The sequence below is a fragment of the Giraffa tippelskirchi genome, chromosome 11, assembly GCF_054371585.1.
Source record: "Giraffa tippelskirchi isolate mGirTip1 chromosome 11, T2T-mGirTip1v1.2.pri, whole genome shotgun sequence".
NCBI lineage: Eukaryota > Metazoa > Chordata > Mammalia > Artiodactyla > Giraffidae > Giraffa > Giraffa tippelskirchi.
Genome location: NC_137285.1, coordinates 129,600,668 through 129,623,131, shown reverse-complemented (window position 1 = coordinate 129,623,131; position 22,464 = coordinate 129,600,668). Strand labels below are relative to the sequence as shown.

The 22,464-nt window shown below is 35.1% G+C and overlaps 1 protein-coding gene across 5 annotated transcripts in view; it reads left to right on the top strand.

The window, feature by feature from the left end:
- The window catches only part of KIF18A (kinesin family member 18A), an 85,007-nt gene that overhangs the window by 60,664 nt on the left and 1,879 nt on the right, over window positions 1–22,464 (top strand). For 3 of the 5 annotated variants that reach the window (XM_081543514.1, XM_081543515.1, XM_081543516.1), the window contains 3 exons: window positions 14,430–14,868; window positions 15,609–15,716; window positions 20,903–21,012. In XM_081543514.1, coding sequence (XP_081399640.1) covers window positions 14,430–14,868; window positions 15,609–15,716; window positions 20,903–21,012 — 657 coding nt within the window. Of the gene's footprint in view, window positions 1–14,429; window positions 14,869–15,608; window positions 15,717–16,040; window positions 16,864–20,902; window positions 21,013–22,464 lie in introns of those variants that run through there. The other 2 variants (XM_081543517.1, XM_081543518.1) reach the window with 1 other exon arrangement.

Genomic DNA, 22,464 nt, shown 5'->3' with positions numbered 1-22,464 from the left:
CTGCAGATGGTGACTGCAGCCATGAAATTAAAAGACGCTTGCTCCTTGGAAGAAAAGTTATGACTAACCTAGACAGCATATGAAAAAGCAGAGACATTACTTTGCCAACAAAAGTCCATCTAGTCAAAGCTATGGTTTTTCCAGTAGTCACGTATGGATGTGAGAGTTGGACTATAAAGAAAGCTGAGTGCCAAAGAATTGATGCTTTTCAACTGTGGTGTTGGAGAAGACTCTTGAGAGTCCCTTGGAGTGCAAGGTGATCAAACCAGTCTATCCTAAAGGAAATCAGTCCTGAATATTCATTTGAAGGACTGATGCTGAAACTGAAGCTCCAATTTTTTGGCCACATGATGCGAAGAACTAACTCATTGAAAAAGACCCTGATGCTGGGAAAGATTGAAGGCTGGAGGATAAGGGACGACCAAGGATGAGATGGTTGGATGGCATCACCGACTCGATCCACCTGTGTTTGAGCAAGCTCCTTTATCTGGTGATGGACAGGGAAGCCTAGCATGCTGCAGTCCATGGGGTTGCAAAGAGCCAGACACGACTGAATGATTGAACTGAACTGAAACAAACTGGCTTGTCAGTTAGTGGGAACATATAAGAAGTGGCGTATACTAATAAATGTAGTATTTAATCCTAAGGCCTAATTAAGGAAATTTGTTTATAATAATAAGTAAAAAATAAGTATCCTAAAAATTCTTTTAAAAATAAAAATGTACTGATATTTCTTAAAACTGCTTTTAGAAAGACAAACATGAAACAACTCTGTTTTCTCTTGATTTCTACTCGAAACATTTTAGAGCCCTAAGCCAAATCTGTGGGATAGACTTTTGAAGAAATGAAATATTTGAAAGATTGGAATAATGAAGCAAACTAGATTGTGCTCACAGGTGGACTTAAATAACTTAAAGAACAAGACAGCCAATAAATGTATTTTTAGATGTTTCTCTTGTGCATGTGTGCTGAGTTGCTTCAGTTCAGTTCAGTTCAGTCGCTCAGTCGTGTCCGACTCTCTGCGACCCCATGAATTGCAGCACGCCAGGCCTCTCTGTCCATCACCAACTCCCGGAGTCTACCCAAACCCATGTTCATCGAGTCGGTGATGCCATCCAACCATCTTATCCTCTGTCATCCCCTTCTCCTCCTGCCTCCAATCCTACCCAGCATTAGGGTCTTTTCCAATGAGTCAACCCTTCGCATGAGGTGGCCAAAGTATTGGAGCTTCAGCTTCAACATCAGACCTTCCAACGAACACCCAGGATTGATCTCTTTTAGGATGGATTGATTGGATCTCCTTGCAGTCCAAGGGACTCTCAAGAGTCTTCTCCAACACCACAATTCAAAAGCATCAATTCTGCGGCGCTCAGCTTTCTTCACCGTCCAACTCTCACATCCATACATGACCACTGGAAAAACCATAGCCTTGACTAGAAGGACTTTTGTTGGCAAAGTAATGTCTCTGCTTTTAAATATGCTATCTAGGTTGGCTATAACCTTCCTTCCAGGGAGTAAGCGTCTTTTAATTTCATGGCTGCAGTCACCATCAGCAGTGATTCTGGAGCCCAAAAAAGTAAAGTCTGACACTGTTTCCACTGTTTCTCCATCTATTTCCCATGAAGTGATGGGACCAGATGCCATGATCTTAGTTTTCTGAACGTTGAGCTTTAAGCCAACTTTTTCACTCTCCTCCTTCACCTTCATCAAGAGGCTCTTTAGTTCTTCTTCACTTTCTGCCATAAGGGTGGTGTCATCCGCATATCTGAGGTTATTGATATTTCTCCCAGCAATCTTGATTCCACCTTGTGTTTCTTCCAGCCCAGCGTTTCTCATGATGTACTCTGCATATAAGTTAAATAAGCAGGGTGACAATATACAGCCTTGACGTACTCCTTTTCCTATTTGGAACCAGTCTGTTGTTCCATGTCCAGTTCTAACTGTTGCTTCCTGACCTGCATACAGGTTTCTCAAGAGGCAGGTCAGATGGTCTCGTATTCCCATCTCTTTCAGAATTTTCCACAGTTTATTGTGATCCACACAGTCCAAGGCTTTGGCATAGTCATTAAAGCAGAAATAGATGTTTTTCTGGAACTCTCTTGCTTCAGTCATGTCCAACTCTTTGCGATCCCATGGACTGTACCCTGCCAGGCTCCACTGTCCATGGGATTCTCCATGCAAGAACACTGGATTAGGTTGCCATTTCCTTCTCCAGGGGGATCTTCCTGACCCAGGGATCAAACCCAAGTTCTTCATTATGTCTCTTCATTATTACTCTCTTCATTATGTCTCCTGCATTGGCAGGTGGGTTCTTTACCACTAGCACCACCTACGAAGCCATGTTTCTCTTAAAGTATAAGCAATTTCTCAAATGTCTTTTTGTTATACTTCTTTATGAAACTCAGTTGTATTTTACTGACAAAGACAAAATATCTAAATTTACTGCTTTTATTGCACTGTCATCAGTTGATCATGTTCCTTAAAATTTCAAAAGTTTGGGGGAATGATAGCAAATGACAGATGAATATCTTTAAGTTGTTTTTAATTCTTCATTAACCACTTATCAAATATTTATTCATAATTTCTTCTAACCACTTGGCAAATATAATTTAGTGGGAAGGCAAATTCCTTCTAACTTCATAGCTGTTTTCAGGTTTTTTGTTTTGGTATTAAGCTGTAGATTATATTAATAGCATATTTTATGCTATAAAATACTATACAGACAACACAAATGTTAATTTACTTGTGTTGTAGTCTAGGTAATATTGTGTTAGATTTCAGACTACAACTGATGAAAATTAGTTTCTTCACTATTTAATCCACAACTTCTGCACTTGCATTTAGAGTTAATTTTAAAAGTCATTTTAATACTTTAAAACTTTTGAAAGGTTTCTAAAACTTGACAATCTCAACAAAATGTTTTTGACTGACTTCCTTTTTAAATCTCTTTACAGACTTACAGTAAACAAACTTTTTGAAGCGGGAATCTCTAGCCATAATGTAGAAACAGATAAATAGAACACTAAACCACTTTATCCTGAAATGCACATTTTCAGTTGTATATAAGATGCCTTAAAGCATTATATAAATATTTTAAGATGTTTTCTAAACTATTAATGGATAAGTATTATAAAGACTAGGATTGGATTCATTAGGCAAAACTTACCCTAGGGTTTAGAAGAAAGGCTCTTCTATATCTTTCATTAACTCTGATCTATCTCTGATCACTTATAAAATCCTGGTTAAATTGTATTACATAATCATTTTGAAAGTTATATTATTTAATCGTGAACAAAAAAGATCTTCACGACCAGCTAATCACGATGGTGTGATCACTCACCTAGAGCCAAACATCCTGGAATGTAAAGTCAAGTGGGCCTTAGGAAGCATCACTACAAACAAAGCTAGTGGAGGTGATGGAATTCCATTTGAGCTATTTCAAATCCTCAAAGATGATGCTGTGAATATGCTGCACTCAATATGCCAGCAAATTTGGACAACGCAGCAGTGGCCACAGGACTGGAAAAGGTCAGTTTTCATTCCAATCCCAAAGAAAGGCAATGCCAAAGAATGCTCAGACTACCGCACAATTGCACTCATCTCACACGCTAGTAAAGTAATGCTCAAAATTCTCCAAGCCAGGCTTCAGCAATATGTGAACCGTGAACTTCCAGACGTTCAAGCTGGTTTTAGAAAAGGCAGAGGAACCAGAGATCAAGTTGCCAACATCTGCTGGATCATCGAAAAAGAAAGAGAGTTCCAGAAAAACATCTACTTCTGCTTTATTGATGATGCCAAAGCCTTTGACTGTATGGATCACAATAAACTGTGAAAAATTCTGAGAGAGATGGGAATACCAGACCACCTGACCTGCCTCTTGAGAAACCTGTATGCAGGTCAGGAAGCAACAGTTAGAACTGGACATGGAACAACAGACTGGTTCCAAATAGGAAAAGGAGTACGTCAAGGCTGTATATTGTCACCCTGCTTATTTAACTTATATGTAGAGTACATCATGAGAAATCCTGGACTGGAGGAAGCACAAGCTGGAATTAAGATTGTCGGGAGAAATATCAATAACCTCAGATATGCGGATGACACCACCCTTAAGGCAGAAAGTGAAGAAGAACTAAAGAGCCTCTTGATGAAAGTGAAAGAGAAGAGTGAAAAAGTTGGCTTAAAGCTCAACATTCAGAAAAGTAAGATCATGACATCTGGTCGCATCACTTCATGGCAAATAGATGGGGAAACAGTGGAAACAGTGGCTGACTTTATTTTTCTGGGCTCCAAATCACTGCAGATAGTGATTGCAGCCATGAAATTAAAAGATACTTACTCCTTGGAAGGAAAGTTATGACCAACCTAGATAGCATATTAAAAAACAGAGACATTACTTTGCCAACAAAGGTCCGTCTAGTCAAGGCTATGGTTTTTCCAGTAGTCATGTGTGGATGTGCGAGTTGGATGGTGAAGAAAGCTGAGCACCGAATAATTGATGCTTTTGAACTGTGGTGTTGGAGAAGACCCTTCAGAGTCCCTTGGACTGCAAGGAGATCCAACCAGTGCATCCTAAAGGACATCAGTCCTGGGTGTTCATTGGAAGGACTGATGTTGAAGTTGAAACTCCAATACTTTGGCCACCTGATGTGAAGAGCTGACTCATTGGAAAAGACCCTGTTGCTGGGAAAGATTGAGGGCAGGAGGAGAAGGGGATGACAGAGGATGAGATGGCTGGATGGCATCACCGATTCGATGGACATGGGTTTGGGTGGACTCCGGGAGTTGCTGATGGACAGGGACTCCTGGCGTGCTGTGGTTCATGGTGTCGCAAAGAGTCAGACACAACTGAGCGACTGAACTGAACTGAACTGAACTTGCGTCACCTACCATTTTCCCTAAACTAGCAGTTGTTGAATAAATCTCTAGCATTGTTTCTGCACTTTCGCTAAATTATCGTTTTTAATAAAAGCTTCATAACTACAAAAACAAAAATTGGGTGCATTATCTTGTTACTGTATTAATATGTGCCTTCAACTATGTTAGGTGTAATATACCTTAAAAGACCATTTTGAATTTCCTGAAAACTATGTTAGACCTTTATAAGTAAAGCAATACCAAAGTTATTTTTCTATGACCAGTTTCTCTCCAGGACATCCCCAAACTGTTATTAGACCTAGATGTATTCTAGTTAATCTGAAAGTAGTAATAGAAAAATTTTTTTGATTCTTACAGCGCTGTCCTCTCTGTTTAATCATCTGAATATTTCTCAACAAACCTGTAAAGAAATAAGTACATCTTACCTTTGTATGGAATCTAAATGTAAAGATAAAGAAACGGTATAAGAAATATAACTAAAACTAGAGATCTTTTGGAGAAGGATATGACGACCCACTCCAGTGCTCTTACCTGGAGAATCCCATGGACAGAGGAGCCTAGCAGGCTACTGTCCATGGGGTGGGTCACAAAGAGTCATACCTGACTGAAGCGACTTAGCCCACATGCAGAGATCTTTAGGATGCTTAAAATATACGACAGCAAAGTGATTAAACCCATGTCCTCGTACAAAATATGTCTTTTATTTCTCTAAGAAATAAAACTTTACTTTTATTTCTACTACTTATAATTCACTATAAACTTTAAAGTCTATCAGAATTACTCATGCTAACATTCAGATTTCATGAATGAATTACCTGTTCCCTGAAGAGAAGGAATTTTCCTTCATCATGGGACTCATAACTTTAAATGTGCTTTGCTCCTTCTCATCATATTGAATGATTTATTTTTGCTGATTGAGTCACATTTTTATTGGCCTCCTTTACTTTTTTTCCTGACGTTATTTTATTGAATTATAGTTGCTCTACAATGCTGTGTTAATTTCTTTTTGTTGTTGTTTTCTACTGGACAGCAGAATGATTCAGTTATATATTATACATTCTTTTTCATATTCTTTATTTATTGGCCTTCTTTAAATTCTTCTAGGAAGGTAACTGTCCTGCCTTTCTTTTTGTTAAATGCTGGGAAAGACATGAGTGGGAGAGTGAGATAGTCAGCCAGGGGAGAATGGGGCTAAATAAAGAAAAGATCTTCTCCACCTAAGAATTTTTATCTTGCCCTTCTGTTTGATGGCCAATTCCATTTCATGTTATTTCCTTGCATGTTTCAGTTAGACTTTTGCATGTAAAGTTTCATAGCTTTGTCTAGTTTGACCCTACTCAGTCCATAGATTTTGAGTAAAGCTATCCCAGAATAAGCAAGAGACAATTTTGGTCTGTTGTTTCCTTTTACAGCCCCCAGGTCTGACTTTTTCTTTTCATTAAAAGCCTCTGCATGAAGTAATACCTGTATACAGTAATACCTATGTAAGCCAACAAGTACTATAACATTTGTGGAAGTATTACTGCTCACTCCCAATTCTTACTCATCTTTTAACTATTTCTTTTTGTTTTTCATCCTAAAATTTCAAATTTATGCTGCTAATTCTTGTTCGTATTTTCCAATTTTAAATATTTCTCTTTTTATTTTAGAAGATAAGAATTTAACTCCTTTACAATGTGTATACATTTCCTCCTCCTTTTTGCCAGAACAGTTTTTCACCTTTTTAAAAATAAATTTCGAGTGTTATCAAGTAAATAACATTTCTTGTTGAGTCAAGAACTGCATAAACTCTTTCTTGTACCACTTTGCCGTTTCTGTATGTAGTATTTGTTTTTCCCATTCTCTTTCTTGTTGTTCTGCTTTATTCTACAGAAGCACATCTTCCAGTAGATTTGGAGAATGTGTATATGGGAAATAAAAATTTTTTTAGATCATGGATGTATAGCAATATTTTTATTTTCTGATTGTTTGACTCAGTATAGAATTCTAGGTTGGAAATAATTCTTCTAAGAACTGTGAAAATGTTTTTCCATTGATTTCTAGATTCCAGTGTTGCTGTTAACTGTCATGCCATTTTTATTTTTCATACTTTGTGTGAGACTTTTTCTCCCAGGAAAATTTTGGGTTCCGAGTTGTTCTGAAATGTCACAATGCTATACCTTGGTGTTGTTTAAAGTCATTATACTAAACAGTTTGTGGGCCTTTTTCTCTGGAAACCTTTATCTTTTCACTCTGGGAAATTTTCACATGTTTTAAACTACATACACATGCTTACATAGATAAACCTCTTCTAATATTGTTTCCCTTCTTTCTTTTCTGTCTTTGGAACCTTATTATTAATCTGATGTTGGATCTCCTGGATTAATCTTCTAATTCTGTTATCTGTTTTCTAGTATTTACCTCTTTTTGTTTGTTTGCTAGTCTTTCTAGGAGATGTCTTCAGCTTTATCTTACAACCTTTATTTTTAGTTTTTTCCTCTCATTTTAAATTTCTAAGAACTCTGTCTTATAATTCAATGTTTCTTTCCATAGCACTTTAATTTTGTTTCATGATTGTAATAATTTCTCATTTCTCTGAAGACATTAATCATGGTTTCCTAAAATACTTGTCTGTTTCCTTTATTATCTATTCTCAAATATCTGGTGACTTTTGATGTATTCTGTGTACATAGGTCTTTCAGCTAATTAGCCTTGATTTATGGCAATGTCTAAAAAATTAGTTGAGGGGAACCTGAAAATGTCAATACTTAGGTCTTCTTTTATTGCTATAGTTTATTATCTAAAAAGAACTATTTGATTTCCCATTTAGAGGCTGTATAAGCCTAGCTACCAGTTTTAGACAAGTAGGAGAAAAATCTGAGTACATTTCTTGTTCCATTACTGACTACAACTTTTTTTTTTCTTTCATTAATCAAATAAACATTAATACTGTACTGAAAAGAATAGTAGTAACTTCTTTTAACAGTCTCAACATTATGGTTATTGTTGTTATTTGGACATGAAGTCATATTCACATAACCATGGGTCGTAACCATTTTAGGGCAACAGAAATGCAGTATACGTACACTTTTTGTTGGAGAATTAAGTTCCAAGACATGGTCTACAAGTAACAAATTTTTTCAGACTGTAGGGTACCTGCTATCTTCTATGCTTAGTATATGATATAGTAGGCTGGTGCCTTAGATGGAGAGACCCTGGAGAGAAGACTTGCTATCCTCCCAAGCAACTGCCAATTTTTTCCATCCCAATTTTATAAGCCTACCTTATAAAAATGCATTTTTAATGTCCCGTCACCTCCTGTGTGGCGCCTCCATTGCTGAGGTATTTCATGACCTAACATTGCCTGATAGAACCTCTTGTTCTGAAAATCCATAACTACACGATTTCTTTTCTTGTTTTAGGGACTCTTTTTTTTTTGTCCTCAATGAGTTTTTATTTTTTTTATTTATTTTTTTTTATATAAATTTATTTATTTTAGTTGGGGGCTAATTACTTTACAATATTGTAATAGTTTTTGCCATACATTGGCATGAATCAGCCATGGGTTTACATGTGTTCCCCTTCCTTGACCCCCCACCCACCTCCCTCCCCATCCCATCCCTCTGGGTCATCCCATTGCCCCGGCCCTGAGCCCTTGTCTCATGCATCGAACATGGAATGGTGTTCTGTTTCACATATGATAATATACATGTTTCAATGCTATTCTCCCAGAACGTCCCACCCTCACCTTCTCCCTCAGAGTCCATAAAATTGTTCTATGCATCTGTGTTTCTTATTCTGTCTCGCATATAGGGTTATCGTTACCATCTTTCAAATTCCATATATATGCATTAGTATACTGTATTGTTGTTTTTCTTTCTGGCTTACTTCACTCTGTATTTTTTTTTTTTTCCTTTTTAAAGGAATTATAATTTTCTTCAGGTTTTTTCTTTGTCATTTCCACTATAAGCCCAAGAATTAGATAGTATTTTCCCAGGCTGAATCTGTGGTAGCTACAGATGCCTAAGCCTGCTCTTCTGGAAAGTTACTGCACATCTTGTAATGGAAAAGTACAGCAGATCTCCCTTATACACCTAGCATATCCAGTAGTTGTTATAGCCCCTAGCCCAGTGCTCTCCAATTTGCTATACCCAGTTCAAGTATTCCTTTACCTAACTAAAGGGGAGTGACTATTTATTATGTATGTGTAATATATATATATATATATATATATATTATATATAATTTACTAATATATATAATATAACTTGTATTTATATATTCTAGATATCATATTAAAAGTGAAATCTCACTTGTTTATTGTGTTCTTTAGTCTTCATGAGTAAATGAAGTCATTATATGCTTATAGTTTCAGTGAATTGACTGCTGAATTTTTATTTAAGTCTTTAAGTCTTATTTTGATCTGATTAACTTCTGAACATTTCTTAGTAACTTGTCAGTCTAAGTAGTCAATTCAGGACTACTTATCTATTAGATTTCTGCTCTCTTATTATTTTATCTGTACTTAATAATTGAGAGGATAAAAGAAAAGAACCTCCTGGACTTGTATTTTATACATGTTATGTGTCTATAGCATCTCTTCTTTCAGGTTCAGTAAAACAGTGGTATGTGAATCCATTATCAGCCACATCTTCATGTTTCTCCTTCAAGTTATTAATATATCCTATCAAGAGAGCAGAATTATGGCTAAAAATAATATCTGATCACATCAACATTTGATACTAGATATATGTTTAGATTATCCCAAAGAACATGTCAGTATTTCTTTGGTGTATTATGATAGTACCCCCTTCTCATACTCTTTATAAGCAATAGAGCAAATGTGGTCCACTATCATGGGAATTTGCCCACTGCCACTTCAGCGGTTATCTCTCCATAGATCTGGGCAAGAAAAATAGTTACTCTGGATAATCCTTATCTCTTGAGATTTCATGGTCCAATGTGTTCTGAATTTTTACAATGTTGTTATGAAACCTGCGTGTTCAAATAATACTTAGATGTTCCTGCTTTAATAATAATACCTTGGTTTTCTTACAGTTTATCATCAGCCTTGATAAACTGGGTATTCGATAAACTGAAAGCAAGACGTTGTTTGAAATATATTCTTTTGGTGATAATCGTGCATTGGGTATTGATGGAATGTGCTCAGTTGCGTCCAACTCTTTGCAACCGCATGTACTGTAGCATGCCAGGCTCCTTAATCCATGGGATTTTCCTTACAAGAATACTGGAGTGGGTTGCCATTTCCTTCTCCAGGGGATCTTCTCAACCCAGGAATTGAACCTCATCCCTGCATTGACAAGCAGATTCTTTACCACTGAACCACCTGATGGAATACTGAAAAGCAAATTACAACTTACCCTGTGAATGTCATAATGCTAACAGTTGAAGCCTATAATTCTAGAGCCTTTCCTTGAACCTTAAGTATTTTAGAGATGTTATCTAATCCTAGAAAAATCCCTGTACATAGAAAGATAGTATCCCTGTTTTTCTAGGGGACATTAATGCCCATACTGCTCAAGTGAATTTTCCAAGGTCACTCAGTGAGTTGTTGGTAAAACCAGAAATAGAATCCAGGTCTCCTGACTTCCAATTCAGTTCTCTGTCCTCGATGTAGTTTTCTATCTTCTATATACCCCTGCTGCCTCTCATGGGAAAAGAAGTTAATCTTCCAGCTATTAATAGCCACCAAATTGGTGGTAGCGGCACAGTGGAGAAAAGTAACTGTCTTTACACTGCAGCATTAGTATAAAAATATCTGGTAATGGAAAATTTGACAAATGTCATGTTAAAGGGAGTGGAAAATTATTTTAAGATCTGGATCTCATTTATCTAGTTCTCAGAAAAGTAAAATTCCTTAGTAGAATAGGGATCATATTTTTCTTCCTGTTTTTAAATTGCATTTCCTAGAGGGTAATTGTCAACCTAGCCACAGCAGCCTGTTGTCAACTAATGTAATAAGAATAATGCATGTACTCTTGCTGATTGTTATAACTGTATTTTTTAACTTGGTTGAAAGTTTGAACTGTTTTGTTGAAATATTTACATAACACTTATTTTATTCAACTTTCAGTGTAATTTAAGTTATTGTTATATTGTAAAACATATATGACATCAATTGAAAATTTTACTGCCTGATTTGAAAACATGGTGAGAAATACACATTACAGTTTCTTCCCTTAATAGCACACTCTATGCAGAATTACTTTGTGTCAGGCACCATGAAGTTTACCAGAATGAAATAAGCAAAGGAGGAAAAAAAAAATTAAGAAATGCAGCATAAGTTCACTGAAGCTGACGAAGTTTATCATTATTTATGTAATCAAGTCATTATTTTGTACACTAAAAAAAAGTGAGAAATCTCTATGTGCTTAAATATTTAATCATGTCTAGTATTGTGGGAGTTCACACTTAAGTTCAAACAAAACCATTTGTCTCTCAGTATTAGAGCAAGGGACAAAAATTACCCTAATAAAAATCTTTGTATAGTATGTTTCTGTTTAAACATTTTTAATCAGGAAAATGGCAAGATCAGAATATGTTTTAACTAAGGCAAGACTGGTGAAGGTTGGGAAATGCAAGGAAAAGGTAAAAATCTAGTTATTTGGGACTCAGGTGATTGAGAAAGTAGTGGCAAGAGGTTACTCAAAATAAGAGTGTATCAGTTCAGTTCAGTTCAGTGGCTCAGTCGTGTCCGACTCTTTGTGATCCCATGAATTGCAGCACGCCAGGCCTCTCTGTCCATCACCAACTCCCGGAGTCTACCCAAACCCATGTCCATCGAGTCAGTTATGCCATCCAACCATCTCATCCTCTGTCATCCCCTTCTCCTCCCGCCCCCAACCCTACCCAGCATTAGGGTCTTTTCCAATGAGTCAACCCTTCGCATGAGGTGGCCAAAGTATTGGAGTTTGAGCTTCAACATCAGACCTTCCAATGAACATCCAGGATTGATCTCTTTTAGGATGGATTGATTGGATCTCCTTGCAGTCCAAGGGACTCTCAAGAGTCTTCTCCAACACCACAGTTCAAAAGCATCAATTCTGCGGCGCTCAGCTTTCTTCACCGTCCAACTCTCACATCCATACATGACCACTGGAAAAACCATAGCCTTGACTAGACGGACTTTTGTTGGCAAAGTAATGTCTCTGCTTTTAAATATGCTATCTAGGTTGGCCATAACCTTCCTTCCAAGGAGTAAGCATCTTTTAATTTCATGGCTGCAGTCACCATCAGCAGTGATTCTGGAGCCCAAAAAAATAAAGTTTGACACTGTTTCCACTGTTAACCCATCTATTTCCCATGAAGTGATGGGACCAGATGCCATGATCTTAGTTTTCTGAACGTTGAGCTTTAAGCCAACTTTTTCACTCTCCTCTTTCACCTTCATCAAGAGGCTCTTTAGTTCTTCTTCACTTTCTGCCATAAGGGTGGTGTCATCCGCATATCTGAGGTTATTGATATTTCTCCCGGCAATCTTGATTCCAGCTTGTGTTTCTTCCAGCCCAGGGTTTCTCATGATGTACTCTGCATATAAGTTAAATAAGCAGGGTGACAATATACAGCCTTGATGTACTCCTTTTCCTATTTGGAACCAGTCTGTTGTTCCATGTCCAGTTCTAACTGTTGCTTCCTGACCTGCATACAGGTTTCTCAAGAGACAGAGTATAGGCAGTATATAGACATTATATAGTATATAGACATAGTATATAGACAGTATATAGACAGAGTATATAAGAGTGTATAGCCATAAAAAAAGAACTGAGTAATGCCATTTGCAGCAACAGGGATGGACCTTGCAATTATATACTAAGTGAAGTAAATCGGAGGAAGACAAATAATATATGCTATCACTTGAATGTTGAATATAAAAAATGATATGTATTTATGATCATTATATCTTCTTGGATTGAGGCCTTGACCATTATGTAGTGTTCTTCCTTGTCACTTGTAATGATGTTTATTTTAAAGTCTACTTTATCTGATACAAATATTGCTACTCCTGCTTTCTTTTGATTTCTATTTACATGGAATATCTTGTTCCAGCCTTTCACTTTCAGTCTGTATGTGTCCCTAGGTCTGAAGTGAGTCTCTTTTAGACAGCATATTTAAGAGTCTTATTTTTGTGTACAATCAGCCAGTCTATGTTTTTTGATTGGAGCATTTAACCCATTTACATTTAAGGTAACTATTGTTAAGGATGGCTCAGTGGGTAAAGAATCAGCCTGCAGGGCAGGAAATGGAGGAGACGCAGGTTCAATCCCTGGGTCGGGAAGAGCCCTTGGAGGAGGGCATGGCAGCTCACTCCAGTATTCTTGCCTAGAGAATCCCATGGACAGAGGAGCCTGGTGGGCTACAGTTCATTAGGTTGCAAAGAGTCTGACACAACTGAAGCAACTGAGAGCGCACATGTGATCCTGTTACCAAAACCTTTATTGTTTTGGGTTTGTTTTTATAAGACTTTTCTTTCTCTTGTGTTTCCTATCTAGAGAAGTTCCTTTTGCATTTGTTGTAACGCTGGATTGGTGATGCTGAATTCTCTTAATTTTTGCTTATCTGTAAAGCTTTTGATTTCTCCATCAAACCTGAATGAGATCCTTGCTGGGTAGAGTAATCTTGGTTATAAATTTTTTCCTTTCATCACTTTATAGTATATCCTGCCATTCCCTTCTGGCCTGCAGAGTTTCTGCTGAAAGATCAGCTGTTAGCCTTATGGGGGTTCCCTTGTGTATTATTTTTTGCTTTGCCCTTGCTGCCTTTAATTTTTGTGTTTAATTTTTGTTAGTTTGATTATTATGTGTCTTGGCGTATTTTTCTATGGGTATATCCTGCTTGGGACTCTCTGGGCTTCCTAGACTTGGCTGGCTATTTCTTTTTCCATGTTAGGGAAGTTTTCTACTATAATCTCTTCAGATATGTTCTCATACCCTTTCTTGTTCTTTTCTTCTCTGGGACCCCTGTATTTCGAATGTTGGTCCACTTAATGTTGTCCTAGAGGTCTTTAAGACTGTCTTCATTTCTTTTCATTCTTTTTTCTTTATTCTACTCCGCTTTAGTTATTTCCACCATTCTGTCTTCCAGTTCATTTATCTGTTCTTCGCCCTCAGTTATTCTGCTATTGGTTCCCTCTAATATATTTTTTATTTCAATTATTGTGTTGTTCATTGCTGATTGTTCAGAACAGAAACAGATTGACAGACATAGAAAAAATCTTATAGAATTAGAAGGTCAAGTACTGATCCTTAGAGCAATGTATACATTTACTGGAGTTTGTTGTCGTAATTGCCCAGTATCTCAAGATAGCTGTATTTATTATAAATTAATATTGATATTGCTATTTAGTATTTATTTTCTGTTTTAGAATTTCTTTATAATGAGTTTATTGACATTATTAGCAATAGCTCTTTTCTTTCCAACTTATTTTCTTTTAAATTTTTATTAATTTAACATAAAATATGCTTATCATTAGGTTTTTTTTCTTCTTTGAACTGATAAGGTTATTAGAAAACTATTTAGGCAACATTATTGAGCTTCTTTTTAATTTTGTTGAACAGACACAGCTCCAGGTGAATCTAATCTGCTTAAAATTCCTTCACAAAAAAGAACCCGAAGAAAATTAATGCCTTCTCCCCTGAACATAAAACATACCCAAACGTCTGTAGAGTCTGAAAATACGCCGCTTAATGATTCCCTCAGCAAAGAGCTTCAGCCCATTGTGTATACTCCAGAAAATTGTAGAAAAACTTTTCAAAATCCATCTACAGGGACCTTATTAAAACCATCACATACTACCAGTTTTCAGACCATCAGCTCAAATATAAACAGTGATAATTCTTTGAAAATGTTGTGTGAAGTAGATATCCCTCTCAGCATGAGAAAAGAACATGGACAGGAGGATTTAAAGTCTACATTTCTTATATGTGAAGATACCAGGAGCTTGGAAAGTGAACTACCTGAACAAGAATCCCTACCAAACAATAACGTTTTACAAAGGTACAAAGGAGTATTTGCCAATTCTTCTTTATTTATATAGCCTTTAAACTATTGGCTTTCTTTTTGCTCTGTAACTATATTTAAGATCTATTTCATAGATGAAGTATGCTATCTTGATTACAAAAGTCAGTATTTTACCTTGATTAAATCTTATTTGTCTTTCTAAATATTAATCCACTAACACAATATTGTGAAGTCTTTAATTTTGAAGCTTAAGTTGATTGACCCTCATTAGGCTAGAGGAGACCTTAAGATATATTTATTTTGTTCTTTATACTTCAGCATTAGATGTTACAAGCTATCAATGGTGGATTTTCAAGTGTTTATTATTATTCATTAATATCTTCACTAAAAGAAATACCACAGTTTCTATTGATATTAACAAACCTCTCAGCTTACTCTGAAATAGTCATAAGTATAAGGTATGGTTGACTACGTGTCATCCAAGCAAAAACATATCCTTCTCACTTAATCTGTATATTCACAGTTAGTCTAACCATGGGAAGAATGATACCTTCACTTTTCTGTGCTGTGGGGATGCAGAAATCTCTTGATATCCATCTGTGGTATAAAAAAAGAGAAAAGAAAACCTTAGGCAATCAAGGAAAGGTTATAGTATTGAACAGTATTTTCCTTTATGAATTAATACAAAGTGCTGTTCAAATTATGGGAGTATATACTCCTTTTTTCCTCCATAGTACAAATCAAAATTACTCTGTTTTTCATTATTTAATATACAGGCTTGCCCCTTCTTCAGTCTCAACTAAACATCCTCTGCCTATACCAAGCATAGTACCATCCTACATGGCAATGACTGCCGCTGCCAAAAGGAAACGGAAACTAATAAGGTACATTTAAACATAAACTGGTTTGATCTTTGTGTGCATGTAAGATCATCTTTATACTTTGTTTCCTACAGCTCTTTTTATTAAAATTAGACTGTCAATTCACATTTGAGCATACATATAATAAGTTACTCTGAATGTGACACTACTTTTATATTATCAAAGATCTTGATAAAGCCCAAATATTTCACTTGATATTTGCATAAGATATTCCATATTTCAGATTATTAAAAATAAATTTAAACATCTCTGGCCTTCAAAAAGTTTATTTAATTTTAAGTTTTCTTCTGTTGATAACTTTTACTCATTTGGTATTTTTCCCTTTAGACATTACTGAATTCTTCAGTCCTAAAATTATACTGTTTTAATGGATTTGATATCTGGTTAAAATGTGATAAGTGAATAAACTTTTGTTTCTGGCTATGACATTGTATCTTATATCAGACCTGGCTTTCCATCAGAAACAATTATAAAAGCTAATGAAATTCAACCAGTAGCTGCTTGAAAGCCCTGGGGAACAACCAACACAGCCAGGACGTGGGGGTCTAAGATCCCAGAAAAATGGAAAACAACTTGTGGAGAACTGGACTTTCTCTGCCTCTTTTTTCCATTTAGCATTTGCATCAGACTCATCAATTCATGGCATCAAATATAGAGGTCAAGCAGAAAATGGAAGCCTAGCGCTATCAGCACCTCACTGAGCTAGGGAAGCAAAATCATCCTGTGTAGCTTTTGCCTACAGCATATTCGCCAGTTTCTAAACTCTGTGGAATAAAAGACCAAGAAACCAAGCTAAAAGTTGCTACCAAGAGGCTGAAGTAATAAAGAAGGTTTTGATCTTCTCATGAGGCCAGGATACAAAAATTACTGTTAGGGATCATCATGAGAAGAAGCCCTGTTAAACACCCAGGGTGTTATTTGAAATCTTTGAAGGCCTATGGTCTAGGTAGGAGTAGGGCAAACTGGAAATAGACTGGTTCTTGAAAACCTGGAACAGATCTAGACCAGTTGAATTCCTTCTCTGCCCGCTTGCCAGAAGAAAATTAAATCGTCTCTGAAGAATATATAATCTCCAGCCTCTACAGTTTTTCATATGCAGTGTTTACCACTTAAGCAAAAGTTACCAAATATGCCAGGAGACAGGACAAAATGACTGAAAATCAAGAGAAAAAAACAGAGAAGCAGTAATGAAGATACTGAAATTATCAGATAGGGACTTAAATTTAGTTGTGATTAAGTTCAATAAAATAGATGATAATTTCCCAGAGAACTGGATTCTATTAAAATGAATCAAATGGATATTCTAGAGCTGAAAAATAGAATTTACTGAAATTGGAGCTCAATAAATCAATTTAACAAATTAGGTATGGCAGAAGAAAGTTTAATGAACTTTCATTAAAGAAAGATAGGTTTCATTAAAGGAGATAGGTTGATAAAAAAATATCCAAACTAATGTACAAAAGGATAAAAAGACTAAAATACAGAGAAGAGCAAAAAAGACATCTATAGTACGCAGATCTAGCATGTATGCATTTTGAGTCCCAGAAAGAAATGAGAAAAAAAAAATGTAAAAGCAAACAAAAACAGTATTTGAGACGATGCTGGCTAATAATTTTCCAAAACTGACCAAAGATAAGAGAACACAGGCTCAAGAAGCACTGCAAACTGCAAGCAGCATTAATACAAAGAAATATACCCAGGTAAATAGCAGTAAAACAGCTAAAAGTTAAAGACAGGGAAAAATATCTTAAATATATTGTTATAAGACATGAAGTCCATTATATATTCTTTATATCCTATAGCACTGAATTCAATGAAAAGGTATAGTGAATGATTAAATTGTAAAATGGATCTGATTTGCTTTAACTCTTTTTCTTTAATATGTGATTATGGAGAGAAGAGTATACGATCTTAAGATAACTTTTTTTAAGTTTCCTATTTTCCACTGTGGACCTGTTATCCTCTGGGCTAGTGTTAACAAATTTACAAATAGCCTATTTATTTGTGCCAGGTAGAGTGTGATCATATAGTTACATCCAACATCTGTTCCTTCTCCTCCAGAGTACAGTAGAGTCTTGGAATGTTTATGCTTAAATTTTATGGATTGATTTTTCGTGAATGTCTCTGATTATCCATGACAGTTGTAATCTTGTATTTTGCCATGTCACTAATTTGAATTGTGCAATTTGTTATATATAGGAATCAATCATTTACTGAGCCTAGCTAACCACCATCATCTGTTTTACCCATCTTCTCACTATTTTTATTATGTCAGTCATGTTATTCTTTTTATTAATTAGTGCTGGAGACTTTTCTTGTTCTTCACTGGTAACATACCCTGCTGTTTTAACTCAAATGTAACAAAAGTTTATAGCTAAGAATAACTTTTAAATGTAAACATAGACATTATCAAAATGAAATGATATTTCAAGAAATATCCAGGTATATAAATTGTGTACTTGGAGTGGGTTTAGATAAATTAAAGGGCTTCCATATAAACATCTAATATTGTGAAATAATATTAGGACAAATAAAGTAAGATTTCTCATAGTCTATTAATTGCTCTGTTACATTCCCTCTGGTACCAATAATTAGATCCTGCCATTAACTAAGGTTAAAGAGATTAATGCTAGAAATGTACATAATTACTTTTTAAAAAAATCTTCCTTTCCCCCAATTAAACCTACATGAGCTTGAGAGTAATAGACTCTGGTATTTTCCACTTAGCAATTTTATGTACATATTTAGATGTGTGTATATATCATTATGGATTTTAAAAATACAGAATGGCTCCATGTATATAGTTATTTATTTATCTATTTTGTCAGTTTTTCTCTCTAAAAAACACACAAAACATTAGCATCCAGGAGCACTGGATATTCCAAAAACCTACCAGACTGAATTTTTTAGTACTACTTAAATTGAGAATATCAGATATGTAATAATTTCAATTTCTGTAACCATTCTAACAGAGTATTTTAACTAACTGAATCAATTTGCCAAATATACAAATACAATACATATGTAAATTTGTACTTATAAATTATATTTATTAATTTGAGGTTTTGTTTGCTTTATGTCTGGTTGGTTGCTTGGTTTTTTGTTTGTTCCACCATCTTTCTTGGCACTCAAAAATGGTCTCACATGTGCATACATTTTTGGTTTTGAAAAAAGTCTGTGATTCCAATTAGAAATAATCTCAGCTGAAAGAATATGAGATGCATTACATTTATTAAGCAGAAATATTCTACCTATGTATGGAAATAAAGGGCTAATCTTTTATTAATAGTTATGGAAATATATTTGGCACACAACTAGAATATTCTCTAGGTTTCTTCTCAAGGTAATCTTTAAAATAATTTGAATTTGTACCCATAACAATTTTAGGTCTTTTTATCTTATGATATAATATAAATCTTACAGAAATTTATAACAAATATTTCATTAGTTGACTAAATCCTAAAAATACTTAAATGTTTTACTTTTATATAAATATATAACTTATTTTATTATTAGGCTTTGATTTCATGCCTAGAAATGTGAGTTTTACTCAAGTAGGTTTATTCAAAACCCTGATTTTCAAGTGAAAACAAAAGGCCTAGAACTAGCCAAAGTGAAAAATCATACCATAAAATCGTTAAGACAACTTTAACATAAATTGTTTGGAAAAACAAACCTTATCAAAAGTAACCAATGACACTGATCTTTATACTTGAAATAAAAATCACCAAATGACCAAAAAAGAATTTTTGATTTTATAAATGTATATGTTTATATATTTATATATATATGTATATATATATATATATATAAAATCAAAAATGTGTGCTTTAGTATCCAAAATAGATTTATAGTAATTTATTTGGCACCATTTAGGAATAGAAAATTTCTACAACTGAATTTAGTTTCATAACACAGGTACTTCTCTGTAACCATTTTGGGAAGGCATTTGCATTATTGAACAGAGCTGGTAAATCACCATTATGAACACCATGATCATTTCTCTTACAGGCTCTAAAAAATTTAGATACATAGGCTGACTTATTTTTCCCAGCATTCACTGAGTTTATACCTATTTTTCTTTACTAGCATATTAAATTGTCATTTCTGACTACTTTGAATGACCATATAACTAACCCATATTCTGCTGTTCCACAGACATAAACCTGCATCACTTTTCCACATGGTTAGGATTCCCAGAACAAGTTGTTGCCATAAGGAAAAGTCTCTAATTGTTAACCCAACGAACAGTCAAATTAATATAAACTTGTAAAATGGTATAGAATATCTTGACTTGCAAGAAATTTTCCTAAAATTAGCTTATTTGAATCAGTGTAGAAAGAGATCTTCCACTTTGACCTACAACACTGCCTGCTGAAACTTGACCTCTGTAGGACTGAGAAGGGTTGGATTGCTGTTTTTCAGGGCCCAGTCATCCACAGACTCTTCCCTTTTTCTTTCTTCTTCTGAACTCACGAACCTACAGCATTGAAAACCTGCCACAGTGTTTTTTACTCTATCTTGTATTATTTTATGTGTCTTATTTTTCCCCTACTCCACCATATATCTATTATGTAAATTTTCAGGACACGCGTTGTTTGTGTCCTACTCACTTGTGTATTTTGTGACATGAAGCCACAATAGGTGCTCAGTAATTTGTCTCCTCAAATTGAGATAGAAATTTGATCTGTTAATAGCATGAGACTGATATCATTCTTTTCATTTTGCTTTGTATAATTGCAATTATCAGAGAGAGATACTCAGTTATCATCATGCTTTAATTTAAAAACAAGGTTTCCAAACAATCTCACTTGTTTATATTCCCCAGATTAGAGGTATTATAATCTGAGTTTAGTGTTTCACCTCTTGGAGTGAGCTCCTTATCTCTACACTTTGAATAACAGTGTTTGCATGAAGTTCACCACAGCACTCTGAAATGTTCTGTTAAAGAATTGTGACATATACCTTTAATCATAATCTCTGATTTGAATACACATTAGAAACACACACAGCCAAGTTCTCCTATGGGCCAAAAATTTATTTAGTATCTCCAGTTACTTCTATGGGATTTTACAAAAGAATATTTAGTATTTCACTTTTTCTTTAATCATAACTGAATGTAGAATATGTATTTGAACTTAGAGATATAAAAGAATGCTTTACTAAAATAAAAAAATTTTCCCCTGAAGCTCTGCATCAAATACTTCATTAACTGCTGAGTTAAACTCTGGACCTGCAAAGCGTGTTCATCAAGATAATTCAAGTGATAAGCACTTACAAGAAAACAGACCAACTATGGGTATGTCTCAGCTCTTATTCTGATATTTAATACATGATTAACTAACATGTATAAACGCCACATATTTTTACAGTGCTTTTGTAAGAATCTCCTTTTATATACTCATCACCTTTATTACAGAGTAAGTGGTTATCCCTGATATAGATAAGAAAACTTAAGACACAGAATAGAAAACACACGTACCCAAGACCACAGAAAGATTTCCTGGTGGAGAACTGGGTCTCCTGACTCTACATTCTGTACCCTTTTGGTTATACAAACTGCCTCATATTGCAGAAGGGTGGGTAAATAATTTAATATTTGATATAATTAGCTACATTACTTAATAGATTTACAGATAAACTGTATCTGTAAATATATCTGAAATTTTTCCTCTTTGCCCATTATTTTTAATAATTTGGCCTCTGACTCATTTGTGCAGTTACTGTGAAACTCAAGTCTATACCTGGTTACAGTCATATTTTAACTCCTGTGAGCAGGTTGGAAAGAATGCTGATGGCAGTGACGGTGCTTGTGTTGTGCTCAGTTGTGTCCAACTCTTTGCAACCACATGTGGTGACAGCATCCCCTCAGTTGCTTATGGAGGTGACATGAGTCCATGGTAACAAAGCATCTTCAAGAAACTAGAGGATATAGCATCAGTCAGTTCCTAGGCCTTTGTGTCCAGACCTGTTTTTCGGACATTGTAGTTCCTAAGACTTCAATTAGGAAGCATTTATTTACTACACTCTCACTGTGTGCTAGGTTCTGTGATGAATATAGAGATCATTAAGACTCAGTTTGGTTCTTCCCTAAAGGGACTTATGATTATAGTCCTCGAAATTTTTAAAGGGATTTCATGAGATAGTGATTATACTGAGAATAACATGAAAACTATTATTACTTTTTTTCCTGTCAATGCTTTTTCATTAGAGTAATATAAAATTTCTCAATAGCTTTGTTAGGCTGCATTGATAAATCATTACTTCTTGTGGTGGCCACAAGAAGTTCCTTAAGTTCAATGGAAATGTCTTTCATGTAAATTTAAAAATCAATGAAGTCCTGAAAAGAAAAATTTACTATGATTATTTGATTTAACATGCCATATTTAGTAATGTTTAATAGTGTGTATATACAGGTGGTGTAGATATGTATAGTCCCTTTGGTCTCCTGAAAAGATTCTCCAGAAAGTCATAATTCTACAACTAAATAATGAATTTATGATAATTGTCAAATAATAGAGATCTGGGTTTCCTAATATGCTTATTTTCTAAGAATACTGTAAAATACATCAAGTATCTTATACGTAAAGAGAGATGAGAGAACAGTAGGAGAGAATACTAAACTGCAGTACTTGCCAAAGGGGAAATAATTATGTCTTATTAAGAATAACGGAGCCCTTAGAAAAGGGTATTAAAGTGAAGGTCCCTGGTAGCTCAGACAGTAAAGAATCTGCCTGCAATACAGGAGACC